Genomic DNA, 27,995 nt, shown 5'->3' on the forward strand with positions numbered 1-27,995 from the left:
CGGTTGTAACTTTCCTACTAGTTGAAAAGTCAGGAAAAGCCTTGTGTGCTAACTCTCTGGACAAGCGCACAAGAATCCAGGGTTGTGACTTCAAAAAAAAATATGCTGACAAGTCAGAGCTGGCAGAACAAGAGGAGGTCGAGTTGATGAGAAGAGAGAGAGAGAGAGAGAGAGCGCTGTAATCAAGGAGAACCAACTGAAGCTGGAGGGAAGCAGAAAGAATAGCCAGGCTGGTTCAGGAGGCAGTTCTGGTACCTCTGACCCCATTGCCCACCCCCAGTAGGCAGCATGAAATATGCCAGAGGTCAACAATTTTTTTTTTGTTTTTTTTAGACAGAGTCTCGCTCTGTCACCCAGGCTGGAGTGCAGTGGTGCAATCTCAGCTCACTGCAGCCTCTGCCTCCTGGGTTCAAGCAATTCTCCTGCCTCAGCCTCCCAAGTAGCTGGGAATACAGGTGCCCACCACCAAGCCCAGCTAATTTTTGTATTTTCAGTAGAGAAGGGGTTTCGCCATGTTTGGCCAGGCTGGCCCCAAATTCCTGACCTCAGGTGATCCACCAGCCAAGGCCTCCCAATGTGCTGGGACTACAGTTGTGAGTCACCGCACCCGACCCAGAGGTCAACAGCTTCTGCCCTAGATCAGAAGTTTACTCACTTTGCTCACTCGGTATAAATCAAGGACCCTCTCATACCTGGGAATGAGTTTTGTATTCCAGCCTAGAAGTAGAGCCAGTCCCAGTTTGAACTTTTTGCCTTTCTGTACTTCCAGTTCTTACCCCTTTGCTGAGCCTAGGACACATGCAAGGCCTGCCCTTCTTAATCCAGATTTTTGAGTCTTAATCCCAATTTTTCCTATTGTTTCCCATACACTCCATGGCAGCTTAGAGTAGGCTGAAAACTGCTGAACTGTTTAAGACTTAATCCTTCAGAGTAACATGGCAGAAGTAGCACACTTTTTGAACATAAAGCTGTTCAGGACTCTATTACAGAAGAGGCTATACTTCCTTAATTACATTCTATTCTACAGCCACCTCAAAATAACTAGTGAACACGTTCAACCAGGATCATTGGCAACAGTCAATGGGCACAGTGATCTGGAAATGGTCTAGCCAAGCTGTTTGGGCTGTAGACCATGGCATTCCTAAGAGCAAAATAGGCAAGGAGTCCATTAATATTTCACTTGACTTATGTCACCATGGAAACCCCTGGAGTAGTGAATGGCTTTGGGGAGTGGTCAGATTCAACCAAAAATAACAGAAATCTCTGTCCCCCAGGTAAAGGATTCCTACTTTGTGTGTGTCTGTGTGTGCACACAGGCACACTCGAGAGACTTTTGGCATTCTTTGAAGTCACTGGAGGGGCACAGAGATAAACCCACTCAGCCTTGGCCTCCAAGACTAACAGAACACAACGTTTCCCTGAAAGAATAAAAAAAAAAATACAGGCATAAGAAAACACACAAACATGGGCTTAGAGATTTAAATACACACACACACACACACACACACACACACACACACACACAGGCCCTAGAAGGAACATACACCCTGAGATATGCACTCATTCTAAAATAAACTCGGGAATACAGAAGGACACGGGCATGTCCTTTCAGAGAGGCACACTTATAGGCCCTAAGTAGGAGAAGGAAGAGGGGAGAGGAAGAGGCAGAGGGAGAGGGACAGGGAGGGGGGAGGAGGGAGGGAGAGAGAGAGAGAAACGAAGAAGGGGGCGGAGGAGGAGATGGAGGAGACACTCTTTATTCTATAGGAGGAGACATCAGGGAAGAGAAATCAACACTGAGGCCTTGGCCGGGCGCGGTGGCTCACGCCTGTAATCCCAGCACTTTGGGAGGCCGAGGCGGGTGCATCACTGAGGTCAGGAGTTTCCAGACCAGCCTGGCCAACATGGCGAAACCCGGCCTCTACTAAAAAATACAAAAATTAGCCGGGCATGGTGGCGCGGACCTGTAATCCCAGCTACTCGGGAGGCTGAGGCAGGAGAATCTCTTGAACCCGGAGACGGAGGTTGCAGTGAGCCGAGATCGCGCCATTGCACTCCAGCCTGGGCAACAGGGCGAGACTCTGTCTCAGAAACAACAACAACAACAACAACAACAACAACGAACAAACCAAAAACCAATGAGGCCTGAAGATAAAGACACATGTACAACCACGGATGTCAGACTTCCAGAGGCACGGCCAAGGCAAAAGACAAACACATACAGACTGCAGCAGGCAGACAGGCCGGGTCCAGAGTCAGGCTCCGGTGAAGCTCCGAAGAAACAAACACGCAGGGAGATTTCGGAGGCGTCTGAGGACACCGTGGGGCCCGGCTGGCTCCCTCTGTCTCTGTGCGCGCCCCTTCCCCGGGTCGCCCCGCCTGCGCCCGACCTGCGCCCGCCCTGCGCCCGCGCACCGCGCCCTCGGGGCTCCCTGGGACAGCCCGCGGCCTGGCCCGTGCGCCCGGGCTCCCCTCCCCGCCGGCCCGGCACTTCCCAGCTCTGACGCGGGAGCTTCTTTCACACCAATGGGGCTCGCGCGCGGAGGGGCCCTGCCCCTCCTCCGGGAAGGTGTGTCCCTGTTTCCTCACCTGAAACTTCCTAGGAGAACCCGATCCCTCCCTCCCGTCGGGCGGCCAGGGGCGGGCCGCGGGTGGGGCGGCCGGGCCTGCGCTGGGGACGGCTCTGGGGACTGCGGCCGGCGCCGGGACCTGGAGGGGACGCTGGGGCCGAAGCAGCATGTGACACCGACCAGGTGGGTGCCCTCCTCCCGTCTCGGCCCTGGGCTCCCGGCGGCTGTGGAGCCCGGCGGAGGTGGGGCAGGGACAGGAAGGAAGAGGAAGCCAGGCCTTTCCCAGGGATCAGCCCCCGCTGGGTCCGGGGCGCAGGCTCCGGAAATGGGGGGGCTGGGCCCGCAGGCAGGGCTCGGGGTGTGTGGCTGAGGACCCTGGTGGGGAAGAGGAGAGGAACTAGAGGAAATGTTGTTGCCTACAAGTTTGCTTCCGGTCGGGTCCCGCCTAGGAAATGGGCACCCTGCCCCCAGACGTTCCCCGGGCCAATAATCAGGGCTCTTTCTTCAAAGTAGGCGCCCTGGGGAAAGCTAAGCCATATCAGAAGGAATAACTGAGATTCCCTTTCTAGGCTGTTCCTTACCTGGAGAGGTTTTATCGGCTCCTTTTCCTTAACCAGGCCGGGGCCTTTCCTTATGTATCTCCATAGGTATTTGCATACTGTGTGAGTCTATGTGTAGCTTCTCTCCGTGTTAACCAAAGCTCCGTAACCTGGAACAGTGAATCCTGCCCTGCCCCTCACCCCAGTTCCCTACATATGGGGAGCCTCCTAAAGCTTGATGTGAATCACAACATTGCATTCTTAGCAAGGTGGAAAGAAGTTATTTAGAGTTGGGGGCTGAGGTAGGCGTTGGGGTGCTAGAATGCGGACGCAGAGCTCTAGAACCCCTGAGCATCTTTTGCAGTTGCCTTCCGGCAAAACTACCGGAGGAGAGCCAGTTGTGATACTACGTCATTTCCAGATCTCAGTCCCTTTCTTCCCTTCCTGGATCTTGGGTTCCAAAGACAGATTTGCCCTCCTGTCTACCTAGAAGTGAACTCTGGCCAGGACTCTTGTCTGGTTCAGAGAGAAGGGTGTGTCAAACAGATGAGAGAGGGTGGTTTTCCTTTCGAGCTTCCTCCCTAGCTTGCTCCCCTACTGCACTCCACTGTCTGGCCTTGCATCTTGGGCCTAATCCAGAGGTCCCAGCTCCAGCTAAAAAGCTCTTGATGTGGCCTCTGTCTCAGACGTCTTGTTTTATCCACATTTGGAGCATGAAGAAGTTCCTGGCATAGGCCTTAGCAAAATGGGTGTCATTTGTTAACCAATCTGTGGGCCTAAAAGTGAAGCCATGGCTAGTGAAGGAGTCCTGGGGAGCTGGGAAGATGGGATGAGGGCGTGTCAGTTCTGGGTGAGACTGATATGCAGGAGGAATGTATGTCATGGTCCTAGTGGGGAGGAGAGAGAAATCAGGAGGAGTGCAAAGGAATCTCTCTCATCAACAGAATATAGTGATTCTCAATAGAGAGAAGAGTGTTCATATATTAGAGGTCCTGAGAGTGTATCATGCCCTTAACGCGGTCTGTCTGAGGTTCTGTGGCCACATTACACGTGGTGTCTGTGGGATAGACAGGAATACGTCATTTGTGGTGTCTGGAGAGATCAGTCGCTATGTGGTATGGACAGGAATGGAGTCACTCGTAGGGTCTTGGGTTCAATGGGAGCAGCATTACTCAAGTGTCAGTGGTGTAGACAAACAGGTGACCAACAGCTCTAGTGTAGACAGGGGCTGGGTCACTCACAGTGTCTGTGGAGTAAGCAGGAGCTGATCACTTATAGTGCCTGCAAGGTAGACTGGAACAAAGTCACCCTCAAGGTCTATGTTAATACACAAACACGTCACTCACACTAATGTTATCTGTGTGGATGCCACCAGGACCACAGATGAGATTGTAGAGTGTAAGTCAGCATTGACACTAATAATGTTCTTATATAAACCATCTGGTCTATAAGGCAGTTGGTGTGACATTTTCAGACATTAGAGAATAGATAAATGTGTATTACAGCTTTCACTGGCATGGTGGGACTTTCCTGCAATGGATAGAACACACATTGTAGTAGTCAGTGGTCCAGAAAGCTACCCCTGTTTTGATATCTTTGTAGTATTGAGGGCAGTGATGTCGAACAGTGAATAAAGTTATATATCTATGTGGTGATCTTATTTTAACCTCAATATTATTTTAGTGATTTGTAAGTCAGAATATTTGAAATCAACCTTGCTAGAAAATCCAGGAAGCATGGTCCTCAAAAATATATATATGGCACTGAGTCTCAGTTCAAAGATTTGGCAGTTTGATTGGGGAGGGGTTGTATCCTTGAAATACAGTGTTGTTTCTAGTGACTAGAAATAGACAAGAGCTAAGGTGTTGGGGGGGGGGCTCTAGGGAAGATAGTGAGCTCTGTCACACATTGTGTTAAAGGGATGACTTGAAGCTTTGCCTCTCAAGAAGTCACACGTGGGTGAGGTTATGTGGATGCAAAATGTCTGTGGTCTGAAGCAAGGCCGTATCCCCATAATCCCATGCCCTGGCTTTGCCTGTACACAGATAAACAGTGATTATTCACCCTCAGTGGAGAAGGAGATGAGGATGTTTGCACTCTAACGTAATGAGCATTGCAAAAAACTCCCTCCTGATGCCTTTACGTGAGTAAGACCATGATTTACAGATTTCCTTTCACTTTGTCACATTTTAGCTTTGTCATGCCTGATTGCAACGGGATCACTGAGATAGGATCAAGTATAGGGAACGTGGGGTATGTTCTCCCTTTGCGGTAACTGGTGGCTGAGCAGGTGACCACTGATATTTCCAAATGAAAAAAGACAGTTAGAAACGGTGTCAATGGGCTTGCAGAGGCAGGCATGCACTGTGCCACTAGATTGGAACAGAAAATGTCCAGGTAGCACATGGTATTTATAGATATACCCTAGATATGGCAGAAACACACTTTTATTTAGAGGCTACTTGTTTTGAAGACGTGATGGTGTATATGGAGGAGAGGGCCTGAACCATACAGATGTAAGTGAGGAGAGACTACAGGTTTAGTCCCATGGTCTCCTTAGGCCAAGTTTCAGAAAGTGTCTTAAAGTGAGCAAGTATATTATTCGATGTGTGGTTGAGAGAATAGGGCCACATCACAGAATCACCCATAGGGATTATAGTATTTTGTACTTAAGGGCTAGACATAGGGAGCCAATCGCACATGGTGTCAGTTAACTGGAAAAGGACATAAAAGTCCTTCTGCCTGTGTACAATTAGGTCAGACATATCTCTTTGCCCCATATAGATGGTATCTCTGTCTCTGGGATGGCCAGAATCTTGTCACATACTACTCTGCAGTGTGCTAGGGACCTGCCTGTTTGGTTATGTCAGGCTCTATTGCAAGAGTTTGTAAGGATGGCTCAGTGTGTGTGTGTGTGTGTGTGTGTGTGTGTGTGTGTGTGTGTGTGTGTATGTACACAGTGGCTAAGCAGGACAGTATTCTGAGCAGGTGAGTTTTCAGTTTAAGCCTGGACCAGACAAGAAAGGTGCACAGTCAGGTGCAGCATTGGGTCCATAGAATTCTGGGGTCTTCTCTGGACTGATGGCCTGCCAGCTTTCTTTCAGTAGGACCCCTCTAAGTGCTTACAGGAGACTTAAGTCAAGCGACTTTGCTTCAGGTTTGCCCATACCATTTGCTTAGGAGATTTGAGCAAGGGTCTAGGGTCTTTGACCTTTAGTTTCTTCATCTGTAAATTGAGCAGTTTCTGTGTGTCTCTGAAGGTCCTTCCAGCTTTATGAATCCTATGTTTCTCTCTTACACTTATTCTCTGTCTCTCAGGTCAACAGTATTTACCACAGCCACCATTTCTATGACCCTTAAAGATAGCAGTGTACATTTTTATGTTACCTTATTTAATCTTTACTAGAACTGTGAAGGAATCCTTTTATCTCCTTTTTAAAGATAAGAAAATGGATGTTCAAATAAATTTAATGGTTTCTACAATTGTCTTAAAACCAGCAAAGATACCAGAGAGGCACAACCAAACACTGATCCACACTCTTTTAACTCTATATTCTTCCATCATTCATTCATACAATACATCTTTGTTGAGGGCCAACTAGGCTTCAGGCAGAGGGGGTTATATGGCAGTGTTTGTCCCTTCATGGTGCTCATAATCTAGCCTGGAAAATAGACATTAAATATGACATGACAAGTGCAAGGTGTGTTTGAGGAGAAGCAAAGGATTCTCTGTTGCAAAAGAGGATTCCAGGCAGAGGAGCAGTGTCTGCAAAGGCCTACAGGTGAGAGACAGAGAGAGAAGTAAGCTAAAGACACTGAAAGCCAGTGGGAGAGGGGAGATGGGGGCAGGGACAGATGGTGACAGGTGAATAGGCTGCTAGAGAAGAAGGCAGAGCCAGGTTGTGCAGGGAGTATAACCCATGCTGAAGATTTAGATTTCATCTCAAGAGCGTTCAGAGGCTGCCGAAGAATCTAAGCTAGAACTGGTGCTTTTGAAGCTCACTTAGGTGCTGTATGGAGAAAGGACTGGAATAGCGTGAAATGGGTGGAGGCCAGTGCCCAAGCTGTGGCCGGGTTCAGTGGCCCGGGCGAGATGGTAGCAGCATGCACCAGTGGAGAGGGATGGGACAGAAGTGGACAGTCTTAAGGGATATTTAGCAGACGAGGTCAATAGCACATGGTGATTGATTAGATATGGGGAATCTGGGCCAGGAGGGAAACAAGAATTTTATTTTATTTTAATTAATTAATTTATTTATTTAGAGACAGAGTCTCACTCTGTCACCTAGGCTGGAGTGCAGTGATGTGATCTTGGCTCACTGCAGCCTCTGCCTCCTGGACTCAAGGGATCCTCCCATCTCAGCCCCCAAGTAGCTGGAACTATAGGCACGTGCCACCATGCTCCACTAATTTTTGTATTTTTTGTGGAGACAGGGTTTCACCAGGTTGTCCAGGCTGGTCTCAAATTCCTAGATTCAAGCAATCAACCTGCCTCAGCCTCCCAGAGTGTCAGGATTATATATATAAAGTGCATTGGGAAACTCAGTTTCTCATCTGTAAAATGGGCAGAATAATGGTACCCATCTTATACGATGACTCTTAGATGTATGGCATATACATATTTAAAGAAGCATTTCATTATTTTTAATGACATGTATGCAGGAAAACCTTAGTGTTTCAGAATGAAAAATAAGAAAAATTAATTTGTTGTGTATACAGCTCTAAATGTTTAAAGTTCTGTGTAAACTGTTAATCATGATTTTAGGAAAAGGTGGGCATTTTCCATTGAAGTAAAAGGATCACATTTTATTCTGACCTGAATTTTATTCTTTATGTGAAAAATATTTATTAAACACTGAGTATAGGCCAGTATTAGGCTAAGTATGGATAATTCAGCAAGTCATAGTTCTTAATCTCATAAATTTTACTATCTATTGGTTGCAATAGAGGGTAAATCAAAATACACACATCATTATATAATTATAATTGTATAAATGCTACAAAGGAAAAGTAAAGTGAATTATAGTTGGTAAGTGCTACAAAGAGGGGTACAATTTAACCTAGTTAAAAGATCAGGGGAGGCCGGGTGCAGTGGCTTACGCCTATAATCACAACACTTCGGGAGGCCGAGGCGGGTGGATAACGAGGTCAGGAGATTGAGACCATCCTGGCCAAAATGGTGAAACCCCGTCTCTACTAGAAGTACAAAAATTAGCTGGGTGTGGTGGCACACATCTATAGTCCCAGCTACTCAGGAGGCTGAGGCAGGAGAATCGCTTGAACCCGGAGGTGGAGGTTGCAATGAGCCAAGATTGCGCCACGGCACTCCAGCCTGGGTGACAGAGCAAGACTCCGTCTCAAAAAAAAAAAAAAAAGAAAGAAAGAAAAAAAAAAGACTGGAGGAAACTGAAGGGGTAAAACCAGGAAAATGTAATACCACGAGTAACAAGAGAGTATTTCTAACCTCAGTACTGTCAAATACTGACAAGAACCACCCAAAATGAAGATCCATAAGGTCTTCTTTGGAATTAACAACATGTCGATTGTAGGGAATATTGGCAGAATGCCGCTATCAAAGCTCGGTTGGAGGCAGGTGGGATGTGAGAGTATGAAGACAGCAGATAAGAGCAACTCCTTCTAGTCATTTGAAAGATGAGAAGAATGTGGGAATGCTTCCATACCCCAGGGGTGGTTCAGCAGGGATGTTGAAGGTATGAGTGCACAGGGTTCCTGGGGAAGCAGGCTAGAAATGACAGAGCATGGAAAGGAGGGATACGTCTTTTCCTGACTGAGGGTGGAAGATAGAAAGAGTGGAAATACAGGTTGCTTTGGATCGCAAGAAATTGAGGTGAGAGAAACCCAGTTCCATCAGTTTCTATTTTCTTTGCAAAATAGGAGATGAGGTGTTCTGCTGGAAGTGAGAAGAAAGGCAGGAAGGTCGAAATCAAAAGACAGGAAGGTCAAAAGAATTAATGAGAAGAGTTCATATGGATACTGAGGCCAAGGGGAGAGTAAGGTGATGCAGAAAGCACCCTTCTGTGGTCTTCCTTCAAGGTGGTAATGTGTCTAGTTCAACACTAATCCAATAAGGCTGTTATCATCCCACTTTACAACAGCTGCCTCTAGAATTGGAAACAAAACTGTTAGTTACAATGCTGTAGTAGACACTATGGAAAATAGAAAGATGAGTAAACTCCAAACCCTCTGTAAAGAAGATGAAACCATAGCACCTCACACATTGGCTATCATAGCCTGGCCTATTTTAACTGATGTCCACAGCTTAAAAGGAAGACCCTCTCCTGACACTGCTTCTCTGGCCTAATAGATCTGAGGTGTGTCCCTTGCTGTGTCTGGGGGTTATATGAGGATGAGTCACTCCTAGTGTCCGAAGAGTAGACAGGGAGAGACAGAAGATGACATAATGGAGTCTAGAGAGAACTAACAACTGGGAGCTTCTGGGCACTCTCTGACAATGGTCCTCTGCTATAATTTAATTGTTCATTATGACCTGTTTCCCTCACAAGACCACAGGCTCCATGACGACAAGATCTTTGTCTCATTCACTACTGAATGCCCCACACTTAACAGGGTCGCTAGGAAAATATTTATGAAATAAATACATCAATGACAAGTTTTTTAGAGGCTATTGCTTATTTTGTTGAGAACCTGTTGTCTCAAAGAATGACCCTAAATGGAACCAAATAAATGCATCACTCTTCTTTTTGATGGTCTCTTCCTCTGATAGGTAAAAGCAGAGTTGTTAGAAACATTTGTCTTTGATTCCTCCTTAGGATTCAGCCCTGATGGAGGCTGAGGAGGCCCAGCATGGAGCCTCTCCTCCCATCTCTGCCATAGAGGAATTCAGCATTATCCCTGAGACTCCCATGAGGAGCAGCCAGGTCTCTGCCTTGGGGCTTGAAGCTCAAGAAGATGAGGACCCATCCTATAAGTGGAGAGAGGAACACAGACTCTCAGCAACTCAGCAGAGTGAGTTAAGGGATGTGTGTGACTATGCGATTGAGACGATGCCCTCTTTTCCCAAGGAAGGTTCTGCAGATGTGGAGCCCAATCAGGAAAGCCTTGTGGCTGAGGCCTGTGACACTCCGGAACACTGGGAGGCAATACCCCAGAGCCTAGCAGGCCGACAAGCAAGGACTCTAGCTCCCCCAGAGCTCTGGGCCTGCCCCATTCAGAGTGAGCATCTAGACATGGCCCCATTTTCCAGTGACCTGGGAAGCGAAGAAGAGGAGGTGGAATTTTGGCCAGGACTTACTTCTTTGACATTGGGATCTGGACAGGCAGAAGAAGAAGAGGAAACCTCTTCAGATAACTCTGGTCAGACCAGATATTATTCTCCCTGCGAAGAGCATCCTGCAGAGACCAACCAGAATGAAGGCTCTGAAAGTGGGACTATCAGGCAGGGGGAAGAGCTGCCATCTGAGGAGCTGCAGGAAAGTCAAGGGCTCTTGCATCCCCAGGAGGTCCAAGTTCTGGAGGAGCAGGGACAGCAGGAAGCAGGATTTCGGGGGGAAGGAACTCTGAGGGAGGATGTTTGTGCCGATGGGCTATTAGGGGAGGAACAGATGATAGAGCAGGTTAATGATGAAAAGGGAGAACAGAAGCAAAAACAGGAACAGGTACAAGATGTGATGCTTGGGAGACAAGGAGAAAGAATGGGGCTCACTGGGGAACCAGAGGGTCTGAATGACGGTGAGTGGGAGCAGGAGGATATGGAGAGGAAGGCTCAGGGTCAGGGAGGTCCAGAACAGGGAGAAGAGAGGAAGAGGGAGCTGCAGGTGCCAGAAGAGAATAGGGCGGACTCTCAGGACGAAAAGAGTCAAACCTTTTTGGGAAAATCAGAGGAAGTAACTGGAAAGCAAGAAGATCATGGTATAAAGGAGAAAGGGGTGCCAGTCAGCGGGCAGGAGGCAAAAGAGCCAGAGAGTTGGGATGGGGGCAGGCTGGGGGCAGTGGGAAGAGCGAGGAGCAGGGAAGAGGAGAATGAGCATCATGGGCCTTCAATGCCCGCTCTGATAGCCCCTGAGGACTCTCCTCACTGTGACCTGTTTCCAGGTGCCTCATATCTCGTGACTCAGATTCCCGGGACTCAGACAGAGTCCAGGGCTGAGGAACTGTCCCCCGCAGCTCTGTCTCCCTTGCTAGAGCCCATCAGATGCTCTCACCAGCCCATTTCTCTACTGGGCTCCTTTTTGACTGAGGAGTCACCTGACAAGGAAATAGATCAAAACAGCCAGCAAGAGGGATCCAGGCTGAGGAAGGGAACAGTGACCAGCCAAGGGACTGAGGTGGTCTTTGCCAGTGCATCTGTGACTCCTCCAAGGACACCAGATTCAGCTCCTCCCAGTCCTGCTGAAGCCTACCCCATCACACCTGCCTCGGTATCTGCCAGGCCCCCAGTTGCCTTTCCCGGGAGGGAAACCTCTTGTGCTGCACGTGCTCCAGAAACTGCCAGTGCCCCTCTCTCAATGGATGACCCATCTCCCTGTGGGACTTCTGAGATGTGCCCGGCTGTCCTCTATGGCTTCCCCTCCACCGGGACCAGCCCTCCGAGGCCCCCAGCCAACTCCACAGGCACCGTCCAGCACTTACGGAGTGACTCCTTCCCTGGTTCTCACAGGACAGAGCAGACTCCAGACCTGGTGGGAATGTTGCTTTCCTACTCCCACTCAGAGCTGCCCCAGAGGCCCCCCAAACCTGCCATCTACAGCTCTGTGACCCCAAGAAGGGACAGAAGGAGTGGTAGGGACTACAGCACCGTTTCAGCATCCCCTACTGCCTTATCCACGCTGAAGCAGGACTCTCAAGAATCCATCTCAAATCTAGAGAGACCCAGCAGTCCTCCCAGCATCCAGCCCTGGGTCTCCCCACATAATCCAGCCTTTGCCACAGAGTCTCCCGCCTACGGTTCTTCCCCATCCTTTGTCTCCATGGAGGATGTGAGGATCCACGAACCTCTGCCCCCTCCTCCCCCAGAGAGGAGGGACACCCATCCCTCCGTGGTGGAGACAGATGGCCATGCTCGTGTAGTGGTTCCCACGCTGAAGCAGCATAGCCACCGTCCTCCATTGGCCCTAGGTTCAGGGCTGCATGCCCCCCATAAAGGCCCACTTCCCCAAGCCTCTGACCCTGCTGTGGCCAGGCAGCACCGACCTCTGCCATCTACCCTAGACAGCTCCCACCATGCTCAGGCCACCCCCAGGTGGAGATACAACAAGCCACTACCCCCTACCCCTGATTTGCCGCAGCCCCACCTTCCTTCCATTTCTGCTCCTGGTAGCTCAAGGATCTACAGGCCTCTACCCCCACTACCCATCATAGACCCTCCCACCGAACCACCCCCATTGCCCCCAAAGTCCAGGGGGAGGAGCAGGAGCACTCGGGGAGGACATATGAACTCAGGGGGTCATGCCAAAACAAGACCTGCTTGTCAAGACTGGACAGTCCCCCTCCCTGCCTCTGCTGGACGCACCTCCTGGCCCCCAGCCACAGCTAGATCAACAGAGTCTTTCACTTCCACCAGCAGGAGTAAGAGCGAAGTGTCCCCTGGCATGGCTTTCAGCAACATGACAAACTTCCTATGCCCCTCTTCCCCTACCACTCCCTGGACTCCGGAGCTCCAGGGACCCACCTCTAAGGATGAAGCAGGGGTCTCAGAACACCCTGAGGCCCCTGCGAGAGAACCTTTGAGAAGGACAACCCCTCAGCAAGGAGCCAGTGGCCCAGGGAGGTCACCTGTGGGCCAAGCAAGGCAGCCAGAAAAACCCAGCCATCTGCACCTGGAGAAGGCGTCCAGCTGGCCCCACAGGCGGGACTCAGGGAGGCCACCAGGGGACAGCAGTGGACAGGCTGTGGCTCCTAGTGAGGGGGCCAACAAGCACAAGGGCTGGAGCCGGCAGGGCCTGCGCAGACCTTCCATCTTGCCTGAGGGCTCTTCAGGTGAGCAAGAACCAGGACCACAGTGACACATCAGACCAAGCTTTTCCCAGCTCTTCCCACCTCATCCCATCTTCTGTCCCTAGGGTTCCTAACATTCTCTCTGCTGGCTTTGCTCACGTGTGCCTAACCTCAACACAGAGAGAGCCCCGAAGTGCCCTCCAAGCTCCTTGGGATGCTCTTCCTTCTTCTTCCCCTCTATCTCCCTGTCTCTCCCTCAACCAGCACCTTCTTTGGATGTCCCAAGGTTATTTTGGACTCCCTTCTACTCTTCAGTTACAGTCCCTGCTTGCTCTCCTCCTGGGTAGTAGAAAAGGCCTTCTGTACTTGTCCCAGTCCCATCCTGACCCGTGGCTCGGGACGTCACTGGTACTGATCTCTTTCACGCTCTCTGCTTTGCCACTTTCTTCCCTCCCAGTTTCCCAATAAAGCCCATTTTCCCTTCTGGACCCCTACATCTCCTGCTCTAGATCTTCTTTGGCTCTCTCTATCCCTCTGAAATCTCAGTTATCTTCCCCATTTCCACTTTTAGATTCAAGAGGTCCAGCCGTGGAGAAACATCCGGGACCCTCAGACACTGTTGTTTTTCGGTAAGTCACCCTCTCCCCTAACAGCCACACTGTACTCTCTTCACTTGGGATACTGAGAGTCCCCTAGTGAGGATTTCAGTTGATAAGGGTTCTGAGACCCCGAATGGCTCATTCCTGTTTCTTCTTGGTGTAAGGAGAAGAGAGAGATGCCGGGATGCCAGTTTAGGGAGATTGTCTTTATCTACCTCATTCGGTCAGCCGAGCCTACGAGTCATCCATCTTCCCAAGCCCTATGGCTGTGAACTAAACCCCACAAAAGCTCCACGTTAGCCCAAGTGGGTCAAGTTGCAACTCTGTGCCTCTCCGGGGGATTTGGTCTTGACATCCCAGCACACATCCCAGAGGCTAGAGACTTCGTCCCCCACAGTCACCTGGGGTGCTCTGTGTCTAATGGCCAGTAGGTACCCCAGAGCCCTTCTTTACTCCACAGGGAGAAAAAACCAAAGGAGGTGATGGGAGGCTTTTCAAGACGCTGCTCCAAACTCATCAACTCCTGTGAGTACCTTGAAGTGGAACTATAGACCCAGGTGGGCATTCTGCCCAGCACTGGAGAGGGGCTTGTGGCTGTCAGCAGTGGGGTGGGGATGTCCCTAGCGAGAAGGCATTGCAGAAGATCTGTTTCCCTGCCTCCGCTCACCGTCCCTTCTTCCTGCTTCTCTTCCTTCCCATGCTTCTTTACCCTGCAGCCCAGCTGCTTTACCAGGAGTATAGTGATGTTGTCCTGAATAAGGAGATCCAGAGCCAGCAGCGGCTGGAGAGCCTGTCCGAGACACCCGGGCCTAGCTCTCCGCGGCAGCCTCGGAAGGCCCTGGTCTCCTCCGAGTCGTACCTGCAGCGGCTCTCCATGGCCTCCAGTGGCTCCCTCTGGCAGGAAATCCCCGTGGTGCGCAACAGCACCGTGCTGCTCTCCATGACCCACGAAGACCAAAAGCTGCAAGAGGTACTGGGCAGGCCACGGTGGGGAGGGGGCTACAGAAAAGATGACAAGGTCTTGTTTGCTAGCATCCTTCTCTCCTGCTCACCACTGCCACCAAGAGTCGGCTGTCCCCACCACACAGGCGCGTGTACATGCCACAGCTGTGGGTCATGTCCATTCTGAAGAAGTTGAATTGTTTTCTGGATTTCACCACCTCCCCTTTCATCCTCACCTCCTCATGCCATAGGCCACTTGCTCCTACCTGCTGTTGGTCTGGGCTATACATGGTGGCCATTGCCTCTGAATTTGTGTGGAAGAATGTGGAGTTAATCCCATCATCACTGCTGTTTCAGGGTAGAGGAAAACTTCCCTGTTCAACCAGGGTTTCAGGCTACACTACAGTTTTCCTCTTTAGCCAAGGCACATTCTGGGGCTCTTTGTTGGGTCCCTTGAAGAGGGCCCCTTGCAGCTGTCCTGTGGTCCATCAATCTAACAGGGGCCTTAGAGTGATCATCAGTCCCTGCTTGGTTGTTACTCCCAACAGCAAGACTGAACTAGAGGCTGTTTGTCTGATTCTAAGCTATTACCATTAGTAAGTTTTACATGGAGAGCGCCTCTTATTAATTTGTCTGAAATATGGGGTAAAACCTTTCTTCCCAGAAAGACAGTATGGAACAATGGAATAGAATAATGTTTAAGAAATTAGGTTCTGGAAGAAATGACCTGGATATGAAGACCACTTTTTTTTTTAATTATTAATTTATTAGAGACAGGGTCTTGCTCTGTCACTCAGGCTGGAGTACAGTGGTACAATCATTGTTCACTGCAGCCTCAACCTCCTGGGCTCGAGCAATCCTCCCGCCTCAGCCTCCCAAGTAGCTAGGACTACAGGTATGTGCCACTATGCCTAGCTAATTTTTTAATTTTTTGAAAAGATGGTGTCTCACTATGTTGCCCAGTTGTCTCGAGCTCCTGGGCTGAAGCAATACTCCCGCCTCGGCCTCCCAAAGTGCTGGAATTACAGGCATGAGCCACTGAGCCCAGCCCCAGAGCCCGCTTTAATATTTCCAATTTACCTTTGGCCAAATGACATGATCTTTCTAAGCCTCATTTGTAAAACTGAGGTTTCCTCATTTGTAAAACTGAGATACAAACAGTTACTGCAAGAATCAAGAAACATGAATGCCTGGTACATAGTAATTTCTCAAAAAATGTTGACTTTTCATTTTAAGTAAGCCAGACCTAGGTTTGAAACATGACTTCACCATTTACTAGCTTAGGCAGCCTTACAACATCACTAAATCTCAGTTTCCTCACTTGCAAATTGAGGATAATAATGCCTGCCTTTCAGGGTTGCTGAATGGTTTAAATGAAATAATGCATATCTAATTTAGCTGTAATATTTGATGTATAGTTTCATAAATATTAGTGCCGTACTCTCTGCCTTTCAGAGGCAGGGAGGAGTAAAATTTGGGCCAGGGGGACTTATGGATAGACAATGCTTTTACCAAGTCAGAGAGAGAATACATTTTTAGACTTTGCAAAGTTCAGACTTGAGAGCCCTGTTGTGGCTGCAAATTTTTAAGCACAGAGAAGATATTTAGAAAATAACTCATCTTCCCCATATTTGTTGACCAAACAGTGGGAGATGACACGAGTTCTAGCTCTCTTTTACCAACTCCAGCATGCTGGGAAGTCCAGCAGGGCTCCTATTCCAGCCCTGGTCTCATGTTTGTGAGAAGAAAGGGCTTTACATTTCTATCTCTTAAACACACATATTCATTTTATAAAGTAGTACGTCTGGGGTTCACAAAGTGCTTTCACAGGCTCCATTTCTTTCGACTGTTGCATCTTCCACAGTGAGATGGGGGTCACTATATCCACATAAAAGGACACGAAAAGTGAGATTCAGAGAGGTTAAATGAGCCACCCAAAGTCAGTCGTGTAGTGAATGTTAGAGCAAGGATGCAAATGAGCCTTCAGTGTCCCTGTTTAGGGTTGTTGTATGGGAGGGTCATCTGGCTGTGTCATTGGTCATCCAAGTCATCACCAGGGTGTGTCTCCTTTCTCTTTTCTATCCAGGCATCTCTCTTGAGGCCACATGCTTGGATGAAAAGCATGAGGAGCCCAGCTACAGGCATGGTCATGAGTCATAGCGCCCCCTGCTGGAACCTCCAGACAAGTTCTCACATGCTGGGCATGCATTAAACCACAGCTGCGCCATCTTGTTCTCAGATATCCTGCTTCTGTCTCCTGCTTCTCATCTGTCCTCAAACCTCAAACTGAGCTCATCACCTTCATCCCCTAAATCTATGCCTTTTCAAAGTTCTCTGGCTCAGTAAATGACTCCATCATTCACCCAGGTGCCCGACTCAAAAAGCTTTTGCTGTGAGTACAAAACATTAGCTTTGAACCTTCCTTCTCTTTGAGGCCCCATTTCTAGCAAATAATCCAACCCTTCCAATTCTACCTCATAAATAATTATAAAATTAATCTACTTCTCTTCAGCTCCATGGCTATTCAGACCTTCATCTCTCATGTGGAATTATTACAACAGTTTCTTAACATGGATGGCTTTTGCTTCTTTTCATCTTTTCTTCTCATTCTGCTTAGAAATAACTTTATGAAAAACAGGCTGGGCGCAGCGGCTCACACCTGTAATCCCAGCACTTTGGGAAGCCGAGGCAGGTGGATCAACTGAGGTCAGGAGCTTGAGAACAGCCTGGCCAATATGGTGAAACCCTGTCTCTACTAAAAATACAAAAATTAGCTGGGCGTGGTGGTGCATACCTGTCATCCCAGCTACTCAGGAGGCTGAGGCAGGAAAATGGCTTGAACCTGGGATGCGGAGGTTGCAGTGGGCTGAGATCGTGCCACTGCACTCCAGCCTGGGTGACAGAGCAAGACTCCATCTCAATTCCAAAAAATAAAAAAAATAACTTTATATAAAACAAATCTGGTCAAGTTATTCTCCTATGTAAAGCCTGTTTTCATTGTCCCATTGTCTTAAGTCCAAACAATTTTACATTGTTTACATTACCCTTCAGGCCTCCTCGACTGCTGCAGCTTCATCCCTGGCCACTACTGCTGTACACTTGGTTCAAAAAATGCTCAATTTATTTAGTTTAGTTTGTTTGTTTGTTTTGAGATGGGGTTTCACTCTGTCACCAGGCTGAAGTGCAGTGGTGCAATCTGGGATCACCGCAACCTCACCTCCCAGGCACAAGCAATCCTTCCGCCTCAGCCTCTCAAATAGCTGGGACTACATGTGCACGCCACCACATCCGGCTAATTTTTGTATTTTTTGTAGAGACAGGGTCTCTCTACGTCGCCCAGCCTGGTCCTGAACTCCCAGACTCAAGTGATGCACCCACCTCAGCCTCCCAAAGTGTTGGGATTACAGGCGTGAGCCACTGCACCCAGTCTACTTAGCTTTTTTAATATAAATTTCATTGTGTATATTAAAGATATACAACATGATGTTATGGGCTACATATAAATAGTAACAGAATTACCCTAGTGAAGCAAATTAACATATTCATCTCACTTTGTTACTCATTTTTTGTTCTTGTTTTTGTTATTTAGATTTCTTGAAAGCATATTTTTCTTTTATACCTTTGAAGGCCTGTACCTGTACCCTAGATTAAATCCTACTCAAATGCTCTTCCCCTCCCCGCAGATCAACTTAGGTTCTGGTGTGACTGTGAACCATAAAAGGATCTTGCTCACCGCTCTATCCCCAAAACATTACACAGTGGCTGGCATATTCCAGGGGGTAAATAAAATCCTTAATTAATCTTCCTCATCTCCAACCTCCTAGGTCAAATTTGAGCTGATTGTGTCAGAGGCCTCCTACCTGCGCAGTCTAAACATAGCTGTGGATCATTTCCAACTTTCAACTTCACTCCGGGCCACACTTTCCAACCAGGAGCACCAATGGCTCTTCTCTCGTTTACAGGATGTGCGAGACGTCAGCGCCACGTGAGACTCCCCTTCTCCTAAATACCACTCACTCAGCCTCACTGTTGTTAGGCTTTAAATGTTCCATTATTTTTTTCCCCTCTTAGAAACCCTTTCATTTTCACAGTTATGGGAAGAAATTGGGCCTCAGTTTCTTCCATGATTCCCGATGGTTATAGGAAGAAGAATGGCAAGAAGAGGAGAGGGTCTGTGGGTGGATAGATCCATTAATGGATAAGTAAATGAGCAATGCTTCCTGGGTTGAGGTTTTGGATTACTGTGGTCATGCACTGCATTGGAGATGAGGTGGAAAAACCATCTAAAGATCAGAAAACCTGAACAGGGTCAAAAGAAGAATGAGAAATGGAATATTAGAATAAAAGTGTTAAATCAGGCTCAAACTCAGGACAGTTTTGGAGTGAATTCTAGTGCATAGCAAGGAGCACAGAGCAGAGAGTCAATAGAAGTTAGTGGCTAATGGAGTGAAGAAGTCACCAGCTCAGTGTACATCAGGGGCCAGTCAGCTGCTTAGCTGAGGTCCAGAAGTCTCATGAGACTCGTTTAAATCCTGTACAGGTTCCTTTCAGACCTGGAAGAGAACTTTGAGAACAATATCTTCTCCTTCCAAGTATGTGACGTAGTCCTGAACCACGCCCTAGACTTCCGCCGGGTCTACCTGCCTTATGTCACCAACCAGACCTATCAGGAACGCACCTTCCAGAGCCTGATGTGAGACTCATCCCCCATTTAATCCCCATGTAGGCCCTGAGGTGACCATGCACCAGTCCCCAGCCCAGAGGGCTATCCCAAGAGCACACTTTCCCCATTCCGCCCTCTGTATTGGTTACCCCAGCATCACATCTGATCGCCCTGTACATCAGCTCCCACCGCTCTTTCCCAGCCCACAGATACTCCACTGACCTCCCTTCCCCGCACCTTCACTGCATCCCCTTGCTCCCCACATCCCCCCTCCCCTAAGGCTCACTCTCCGTGCAGGAATAGCAACAGCAATTTCCGGGAGGTCTTGGAGAAGCTGGAGAGCGACCCCGTCTGCCAGCGCCTTTCCCTCAAGTCCTTTCTGATTCTGCCCTTCCAACGCATCACCCGCCTCAAACTGCTGCTCCAGGTAGGGCAGATGCTACCTTGATCCTCTCCCCTTAACTCAAAGGGATGCCCTCAGGAAGACCCACAACAAAGGACCAACCATTCTTCTGCCAGGTGTCCACATCCTGTCTCCCTGCTGCCCACTGCCTGCTTGCTTGGAAATATTTGCTGCTAAAATGTGGTCCCTGGGCTTCTCCATTCACCAGCCCCCAATCATTTCTTCCTGTTTCCCATTTCTTCCTCCCATCTCACTCCTGCCTACTCTCTGTTCAATAGAACATTCTGAAGAGAACACAGCCTGGCTCCTCGGAGGAGGCAGAGGCCACGAAGGCACACCACGCCCTGGAGCAGGTAGGCAGCCACCACCTCCACTCTGACCCTCTGTGTGTTCTTCTCAGAGAGGTCTTTCCCACCTAGGCCCACGACTCCAGGGAGCATGGGAGGTGGGACCCTATTGGGAGAGCTCAGCCACCTCCCTGCATCCGCCAAACTTCCAAACATACACACCCCACGGCCACCTCTCCCACACCGAGCACACTCCACATCAAGGGACTGTGCCCTCTCCACCAGCACCCCCACATTCAGTCTCACTTTTACTCAGTCCAGGAATGTTCTACCAAGTCATACAAAGTTGCCTAGGACTTGTGCTTGATACTGCCTGCCCAATTCCAGCCTGGGAAAAATGACCGAGGCTGTCATAACCTATTTCCAGATTGCTTGTAGGAGACTCAAAGGTCAAAGCCTCTAACACAGTGCCCTTCCCCTTTCCTCACTCTCTGCACCCCTAGCTGATCCGGGACTGCAATAACAATGTCCAGAGTATGCGACGGACAGAGGAGCTAATCTACCTGAGCCAGAAGATTGAGTTTGAGTGCAAAGTGAGTTGGTCCCATGCACCCTATCCCTGCCCATGAACTCCCTTAACATGTCCTGCAGATCACCCCCTAACCTGGAACCACCTTGCTCACATTATCCCCAGCCCCTCCCCTCATTTCTGCCCACCTTCTGTTCTGTCCTATTTCTGGGAGGCCTACTTGAGTCTCCAAGACATACTGCTAAGTGAAAAGATGAAGGTAAAGAATTGTGTGTATATTATATCACCTTTGGTATAAAAGTGGGAGGATACAAATCTATACAGGTATCTGCTTGTGTGTGCATAAGGAAACTCTGGAAGGAGAACAAGAAAAAAAGGAATAGTGGTTACCTGAGGACAAGGGGGGTGCATTTGAGAAATGGGCAAATGAGAGAGAACTTTTCAGGATGAGCCTTTATAAAAGAATGTTTTGGTGCTTGAGTCATTTATTACTTTATCAAATCTCTTTCTAGTCTAATCAAACCCACATAAGATTGGATCCAAATTTAGAGCCAGCATCCCTCATTGAAATACAAATCTAAAATAGACATTCCACATTCAAATTCCAACTTAGAACAGATACTATCTTTTTTTTTTTTTTTTTTTTTTGACAGAGTCTTACTCTGTCGCCCCAGGCTAGAGTGCAGTGGTGCGATCTTGGCTCACTGCAACCTCCACCTCCCAGGTTCAAGCGATTCTCATGCCTTGGCCTCCCGAGTAGCTGGGATTCCAGGACTGCACCACCATGTCTGGCTAATTTTACTATTTTTAGTAGAGATGGGGTTTCACCATGTTGGCCAAGCTGATCTCCAACTCGTAGCCTCAAGTGATCCATCCACCTCTGCCTTCCAAAGTGCTGGGATTATAGGCGTGAGCCACCACGCCTGTGCTTAGAACACATACTATCTTTACACTCCTGAAAAAGAAGGAAAATCCCTTATTCACATACTAAGCATAGACCACACCCTCATCTTTAACCAAATTCCAGCTCCAAGACGCCCCACCTAGTTCTTCTCACCCCCATGTTTGATTCCAGCTGCTCACATATCTCTGGTATAAAAAATGGAATTGATACCAGACCTGCCTCTAATATTTTATTTTAACCTCTAAGACACATATAGTGTTCACTGACTTGTTCCATCACATACCCTGATTACACTCTTCCATCCCTCCTTCAGTTCAGGCTTCTAGGGCAGAGCTGTCCCACACACTCACTATCCTGAGTTGGACCATAGGCATCTTCTATTTACCTGAGCATACAACCATGGGAGCCACACACCAGTGGACAGTGGTAGTTAGAGGGTTCAGAGAGAAAGAGAATCTAAGTGATGGGTTATGAGCCAGAAGGCAGATGTGGAAGAGATGCTTGTTCAAGGTGGAACTTGCATGGAAGTGGCATGGGGAGGAGGGTGGGACTGGGAGCAAACCTCATGCTTCTCCCATCTGTGACACTGCCTTCTCTCTCTTCCTCTGCCCTGTAGATATTCCCGCTCATTTCTCAGTCACGCTGGCTGGTGAAAAGTGGGGAGCTGACAGCCTTGGAGTTCAGTGCTTCCCCAGGGCTACGAAGGAAGCTGAACACGCGTCCAGTCCACCTGCACCTCTTCAATGACTGTCTGCTGCTGTCTCGGCCCCGAGAGTCAGTGACTGGAGTGGCAGGCCAGGGCACAAGAGGGGAAAGGGATGAGGAAAGAGGGGTGTCTGAAAGGGAGAGAGAAGGGTCGTGTTCCTGGAAGAGCCCTTCTCAATGGCTTAACCCATAGAGCCCAGGTCATAGCCTAGAGAAGAGAAAAACAAGCCCAAAGCAAAAAGGGGATCCCATCAAACTATATCATGAGACCACATAGCAGGACATGTAATATGGTATAGACACAGAGCAAAATGTAGCAAATTAGCTTATCACATTCTCACATGAGTCTATTTGTGGCTTCTTTGGACTGGCCTCAACCAGCTATTCTAGAGATACTTAGCTAATTCCAGATCTTAAGTCTCTGGTCTTAAGGTTCTTGGGAAATGTATATAAATTCCATCTCTTCACCTCTTTAAAGTGGTAATGTATCCATTGCACTAGGTGTGTGGTTTGCCAGACTAGGACAAATCCCTGAGGACCCTGGAGCTACCATCTTGGGAGCAAGTTAGGACCATCTTATGGTTTTTATGGGAATTTGCAGGCTGTAGATGTAGGGATTTCGAACCCAAGGTTATGAGGGTAGGTGAAGTATGGAAACTCTAGAATCAGGTTGAAAAGATTTGTATTTTGCAGGGGTAGCCGATTCCTGGTATTTGACCATGCTCCCTTCTCCTCCATTCGGGGGGAAAAGTGTGAAATGAAGCTACACGGACCTCACAAAAACCTGTTTCGACTCTTTCTGCGGCAGAACACTCAGGGCGCCCAGGCCGAGTTCCTCTTCCGCACGGAGACTCAGTGAGATGGGGCTGGGCAGAGGAGCTGGGGGTGGGGGAAGATGGGCAGCCTAGAAAAGAAATGAGACCAAGGCAGAAAATGTGTCCAGAAGACAGCCACAGCCTCATTTAGCCCATTCTGGACTGGGGACCACCATAGAGAAATTCAAACTCCTAAAACTAATGGATAACTTGCAGGAGATTGGGGTGGGAGAGGGTACAAAGTCACCACCGAGGCTTAGCATCTATTTTATACTCTTTACTCAAGAAGGACAAGGTCTGTGTAGTATCAGAAAGGAGAAGGACTGGTATGGAGTGAGCAAGGAATTGGAATACTGGTATCTGTGAGCACATGCCTCCATGCCTGAGGCAGAAACCCTTCTATGCCCCAGCTGGTGGGCACAGATGTGAATAAGACAAGTGCTGGGTGACTTTTACTTTCTGTGCTCCCATCTTCCAAACCAGTCCTCTATTGACCAGAAATCCATAGTGTTGAGAATGCTGATTTGCTCATGTTTTCAATAATAATAAAATAAAATACATTCACACAGACATACATTTTTGAGAGTATTAATAGTACCTATAAAATCTGGAACACAGTGCCTGCAATAATGAACATGTAAAAGCCTGTAGCTGTTATTGCTATTATAAAAGATATATGAACAGTTATTTAAAAGTTTGACGTATCTAAGTGTTTGAGGATCCCTATGTTGTAGACACTTTTTCAGTTTTGTCCCTTGGAAGATACTTCAGAGTGGGACCGATAACACCTGTTCTCATTTATTGAACAGAAGGACTAGTATCGGAGTTTGTGTGCAAAACAGCACATAAGTCAAATAATCAGGGCAGATGCATGTTGTTGGTTTGGTGCTTTGGGCACTGTGCCTGGAACAGTAATAGTCCGTTCCCAGTTACCTAGGCACAACTGGGCACAGAGGCTAACAGAATGCAGAAACCTTCAGATGATTACAAACCTAAGCTTGGATTACACCGTGCAACAACAACAAATAAAACAGTAGACATATCTCCCTGATCTAATTATTATTATGAAACAATGATCATCTCTGAGATAGTTGGTTGAAGGGAGATAGGCAAGCGAGTGTCAAGAATCATGCCAAATGATGGAGGGAATCTAAACTGAGATGAACACTTCGCTTAGCACAATTTCCAAAACAGAAAATCTCCAGACTTTATGACTAATGAACTTTACGCCCCAACTTGGAAGATATGAGAAGCCATTAGGAGGATAATTCTGGAAAGAGAAGAGGAAAAGTAAAGTGTGACAAGACACATTCACATATAGTTCAAGATTGTGTCATGTTTCCAACCAAAAAGAGTCCTATATAGTTTTTGATAGAAGTCATGGAACTAGATAAGTCCTTCCCACAGTCTTTTGCCATCCCCATCCTTGGCCCTCCTCCTACACCCCCACAATTGATGCTATGACCCTGCTTTGTTTTCTCAGAAGTGAAAAGCTTCGGTGGATCTCAGCCTTGGCCATGCCAAGAGAGGAGTTGGACCTTCTGGAGTGTTACAGTGAGTGAGGGTCTAAGAGGGAGAGAAAAGCAAGCAGGGTCAGATGTCACCTTTGGATACAGGAGTTTAAAGGGCTGGGTGGGAACTCTAGGCTTCCATTTATTGATAGTCCGTAAAATGTCAGAGTGGAAGATTGGCCTCTAGAGCTTAAAAACCTGAAATATATCGCCTAAAACTGCTCATCACTATGGCAGTCCCCCTTCCCCATACATTCCCTTCCTTGGGCAATAGTTTGCTCTTTTTAAAAATATTTGTCCCCTTAAGTCTAAGCTGACATTATTTTGCCTAGATTTTACCTGCTTGAAGGTCTTGTGGGGGTAGGGGAAGAAAGCCTGACGGTGGTGGGAGGTGTGCAGGAGGATAGCACCCCAGATCTATCTTGACCACACTTCTCCTAAGAGGATGACCTGAGGTCACCTACCCCCCAGGCTTCTGGGTGCCCATGGGGAGCCACAGGCACACACACATTATGTATGTGTCTGTGTTCACACCAAGACTGGACTTCTTATGCCTCTCATGTCAGCCCCACAGTTGTCCTCCAGCAAAGATTCCCTAATTTAAATCCAGAGAGAATCTGATCTCAACCCTGGACCTTTAGTGACTGAAAAGAACAAACAACTACAAGGAACCCTGGGAATGAAGTAGGAGAGCCGTGTAGTAACTGAACGCTGTTAACTTGCTCACTGTGCGCTCCATCTGCTGGCTTCAGTTCCCCAGTGGGTGAGGAGGCAGGAGCATTCTTCCTCCTTCATTTTGACCTTGTGAATGGCAGATGGGGAGGATCTTGAGAAAGCAAATAGTAATGCAGTATTCCGTTTATTTTACAAGAGAATCAAGGCAGTGTGGTAACATAAAAGAGCCATAAACCCACATATGATGGAATACTGAGAGGTGAAGCATTCTCTGAGGCTTGTTTTCTTGAGCTTCAGATCTATGGACATGTCCCCTGGTTCTCAAAAACATAGAAATAGAGAAATCTTGAATGTCCTCAAGATTCATCTGATCAACCTTGATCAGTAACCATCTTGATCATTCATAGATGAGGAAACTGAAGCTCCAGGGCATTCAGTCTCTTGCTTAGGTCAAACCTGGGACACCACTAGTTAAGTCTTTCTTGGTTCCACATCTGGTGCTGGGAAGAAAATGAAGAATAAGACACAGACTCCGATTTTATAATCCAGTTGGAGAGGCAAAACACGTCCATGTAGCAGTTAAATAAGGGATAAATGCCTTGGCATGAACAAGCAGTCTTAAAAGAGTTCAGAACCCATTGAAGACTAGAGTCAGGGACGGTTTCAGAGGGAAGATGGGTCATTAGCTGGATCTCAGGTATTTGAGATGATCACAGTGTATTTCTCAACCCGTCTCCTCTGGAGAAGTGGAATTTTTGGTCCATTTCATTTCTGGTATGTCTATTTCTTTATTAACCATTTTCAAATTTCCTCTTTTGTCTGTGACTTTCAACAGCCCAAATCTGTCTCTATCTCAAGTCCTCCCACGCCACCCGTCCCTCCAAGTCCCTGTCTGTGTTCCAATCCCCTGCCTCTCCTAACCTCTCTTCACACTCTTCTCTTCCAAAGACTCCCCCCAGGTACAGTGCCTTCGAGCCTATAAGCCCCGAGAGAACGACGAGTTGGCACTGGAGAAAGCCGACGTGGTGATGGTGACTCAGCAGAGCAGTGACGGTAAGCCTGAGCATGCGTGAGCAGCAGGCCAGGCACTGCAGGCAGGGCAGTGCTGTGAGTGTGTTCACTTCCTGCAGCTGTCGTGACAAAGTACCATGGACTGGGTGGCTTATGGCAACAGAAATGCATTCTCTCACAGTTCTGGAGGCAAGAAGTCCCAAATCAAGGTGTGGGCAGAGCCATGCGTCTTTTGAAACCTGTAGGGAAGATCCTTCCGTACCTTTTCCAGTCTGGTAGCCCCAGCTGTTCCTTGGCTTATGGCAGCATCCCTCCAATCTCTGCCTCTGTCTTCCTGTGGCTAGCTGCCTTCCTGTGTCTGTGTCCAAGTTTTCCTCCTTTTTTTTTTATTTTATGTATTATTATTATTTTTGAGGCAGAGTCTTGCTCTGTTGCCCAGGCTGGAGTGCAGTGGCGCAATCTTGGCTCACTGCAACTTCCACCTCCTGGATTCAAGTGATTCTCCTGTCTCAGTCTCCCAAGTAGCTGCGTGAGCCACCACACCTGGCTAATTTTTGTATTTTTAGTAGAGATGGGGTTTCACCATACTGGTCAGGCTGGTCTTGAACTCCAGACCTCAAGCAGTCCACCCCCTCAGCCTCCCAAAGTGCTGGGATTACAGGCGTGAGCCACCACGCCCAGCCCAAGTTTTCCTCCTTTATATAGACACCTGTTATACTGGATTAATGGCCGCCTTACTCCAGTATGACCTCACCTTAACTTTATTAATTATATCTGTGGCAACCTCATTCCCCATAAGGTCACATTTTGAGGTACGGAGGATTAGAACATCAACATAAATGTTGGGAGGGACACGATGCAACCATAACAGTGGTGAAGGCTCAGGAATGGACAGCTGTAGACTTGGCCACACCCAGGGCCGCCATGTTAGGACACTTGGAGGCTGGGTTTATGCTGGAGGCTCCCCAGTTCACTCAGCCTGAGGATTCAGAAAAGTCTCCAGGAAGGTGATCCAGAGAAGCTATCGTGAGCCTTTCCCAGGTAATTCTTCCCACTCACCCTGTGCCCACAGGCTGGCTGGAGGGCGTGAGGCTCTCAGACGGGGAGCGAGGCTGGTTTCCTGTGCAGCAGGTGGAGTTCATTTCCAACCCAGAGGTCCGTGCACAGAACCTGAAGGAAGCTCATCGAGTCAAGACTGCCAAACTACAGCTGGTGGAACAGCAAGCCTAAGTCTTCTCTGAGAGGAGTTTCGTGAGCTGAAGAACAAGCTGCTCATGGCAAGGGCTGGCCCCAGAACCCTGCAAGAGAGGCCTTCTGTGGATGGAGAACTAGGCCTTCTCAAAGCTCAAGGACAAAAGCCAGCTAACCCAGTCCCTCGGCCCAGGCCTCCTTTCGTGCTTTGTGCTTGGTGGGGGGGATTTCGAGGGACTTTGCACTGGACTCTGGGAACCTTTCATCATTAAAAAAAAGGGGACCATTGGGGCCTGAGCCAAGGAACTTTCCTTCTACTGCCTTATAGTGCTTAAACATTCTCCGCCTCCAGGGTGCAGATTCAGAGCTGGCCAGAGTTTCAGTGATAGCCGTATGTTAAACAGAATCTCACCTCAGTCTCCTGGAGGGAGATGTTTAAGAGGGGTTAACACATCAGATGGGAGGGTCAGCCCGGTGACCTCCAAGGTATCTTCCAACCTAGAAATTCGCCATAATTATGGTGCAAGGTCAGTGTGTCTCTGAGATCTATGTCTGTTGGTGGCTATGTGAGGGTGATACTCTCTCACTCTAATAAACTTGGCACTTCTCCGAGTATTTTCTTCTCAAACTCCTCAGCACTGAAAAAGGTTCAAAACATGGAATCCCGAGAGTTCCTGCCTGTTGGGTTTAGGTGTCATAAAAGTCTAAGGTGGTGCATAGGTGATGGCAGTTCCTG

At 48.3% G+C, this 27,995-nt stretch overlaps 1 protein-coding gene across 1 annotated transcript; it reads left to right on the forward strand.

The window, feature by feature from the left end:
• Nucleotides 1-2,591: 2,591 nt before the first annotated feature.
• ARHGEF5 (Rho guanine nucleotide exchange factor 5) lies at nucleotides 2,592-27,874 on the forward strand. Its single transcript, XM_003820517.5, has 15 exons — nucleotides 2,592-2,753; nucleotides 9,901-13,066; nucleotides 13,596-13,653; nucleotides 14,084-14,148; nucleotides 14,340-14,593; nucleotides 18,390-18,550; nucleotides 19,106-19,258; nucleotides 19,526-19,655; nucleotides 19,910-19,984; nucleotides 20,422-20,511; nucleotides 21,968-22,125; nucleotides 22,750-22,911; nucleotides 24,355-24,425; nucleotides 26,006-26,110; nucleotides 27,141-27,874. Exons 2-15 carry the CDS (start codon nucleotides 9,913-9,915, stop codon nucleotides 27,296-27,298), a joined length of 4,794 nt encoding a protein of 1,597 aa, XP_003820565.2. The 5' UTR covers nucleotides 2,592-2,753; nucleotides 9,901-9,912; the 3' UTR covers nucleotides 27,299-27,874.
• The last annotated feature ends 121 nt before the right edge of the window (nucleotides 27,875-27,995 follow it).

The sequence above is a fragment of the Pan paniscus genome, chromosome 6, assembly GCF_029289425.2.
Source record: "Pan paniscus chromosome 6, NHGRI_mPanPan1-v2.0_pri, whole genome shotgun sequence".
NCBI classification, from domain to species: Eukaryota; Metazoa; Chordata; class Mammalia; order Primates; family Hominidae; genus Pan; species Pan paniscus.

What these genes read in the sequence shown, in the direction of transcription:
- ARHGEF5 (XM_003820517.5), top strand. Translation starts at nt 9,913, where the DNA reads ATGGAGGCTGAGGAGGCCCAGCATGGAGCCTCTCCTCCCATCTCTGCC. An exon ending in GCCTCAAACTGCTGCTCCAG is followed by an intron (nt 19,656 to 19,909) that starts GTAGGGCAGATG and finishes TCTGTTCAATAG; the next exon opens with AACATTCTGAAGAGAACACA. An exon ending in CTCTTCCGCACGGAGACTCA is followed by an intron (nt 22,912 to 24,354) that starts GTGAGATGGGGC and finishes TTGTTTTCTCAG; the next exon opens with AAGTGAAAAGCTTCGGTGGA.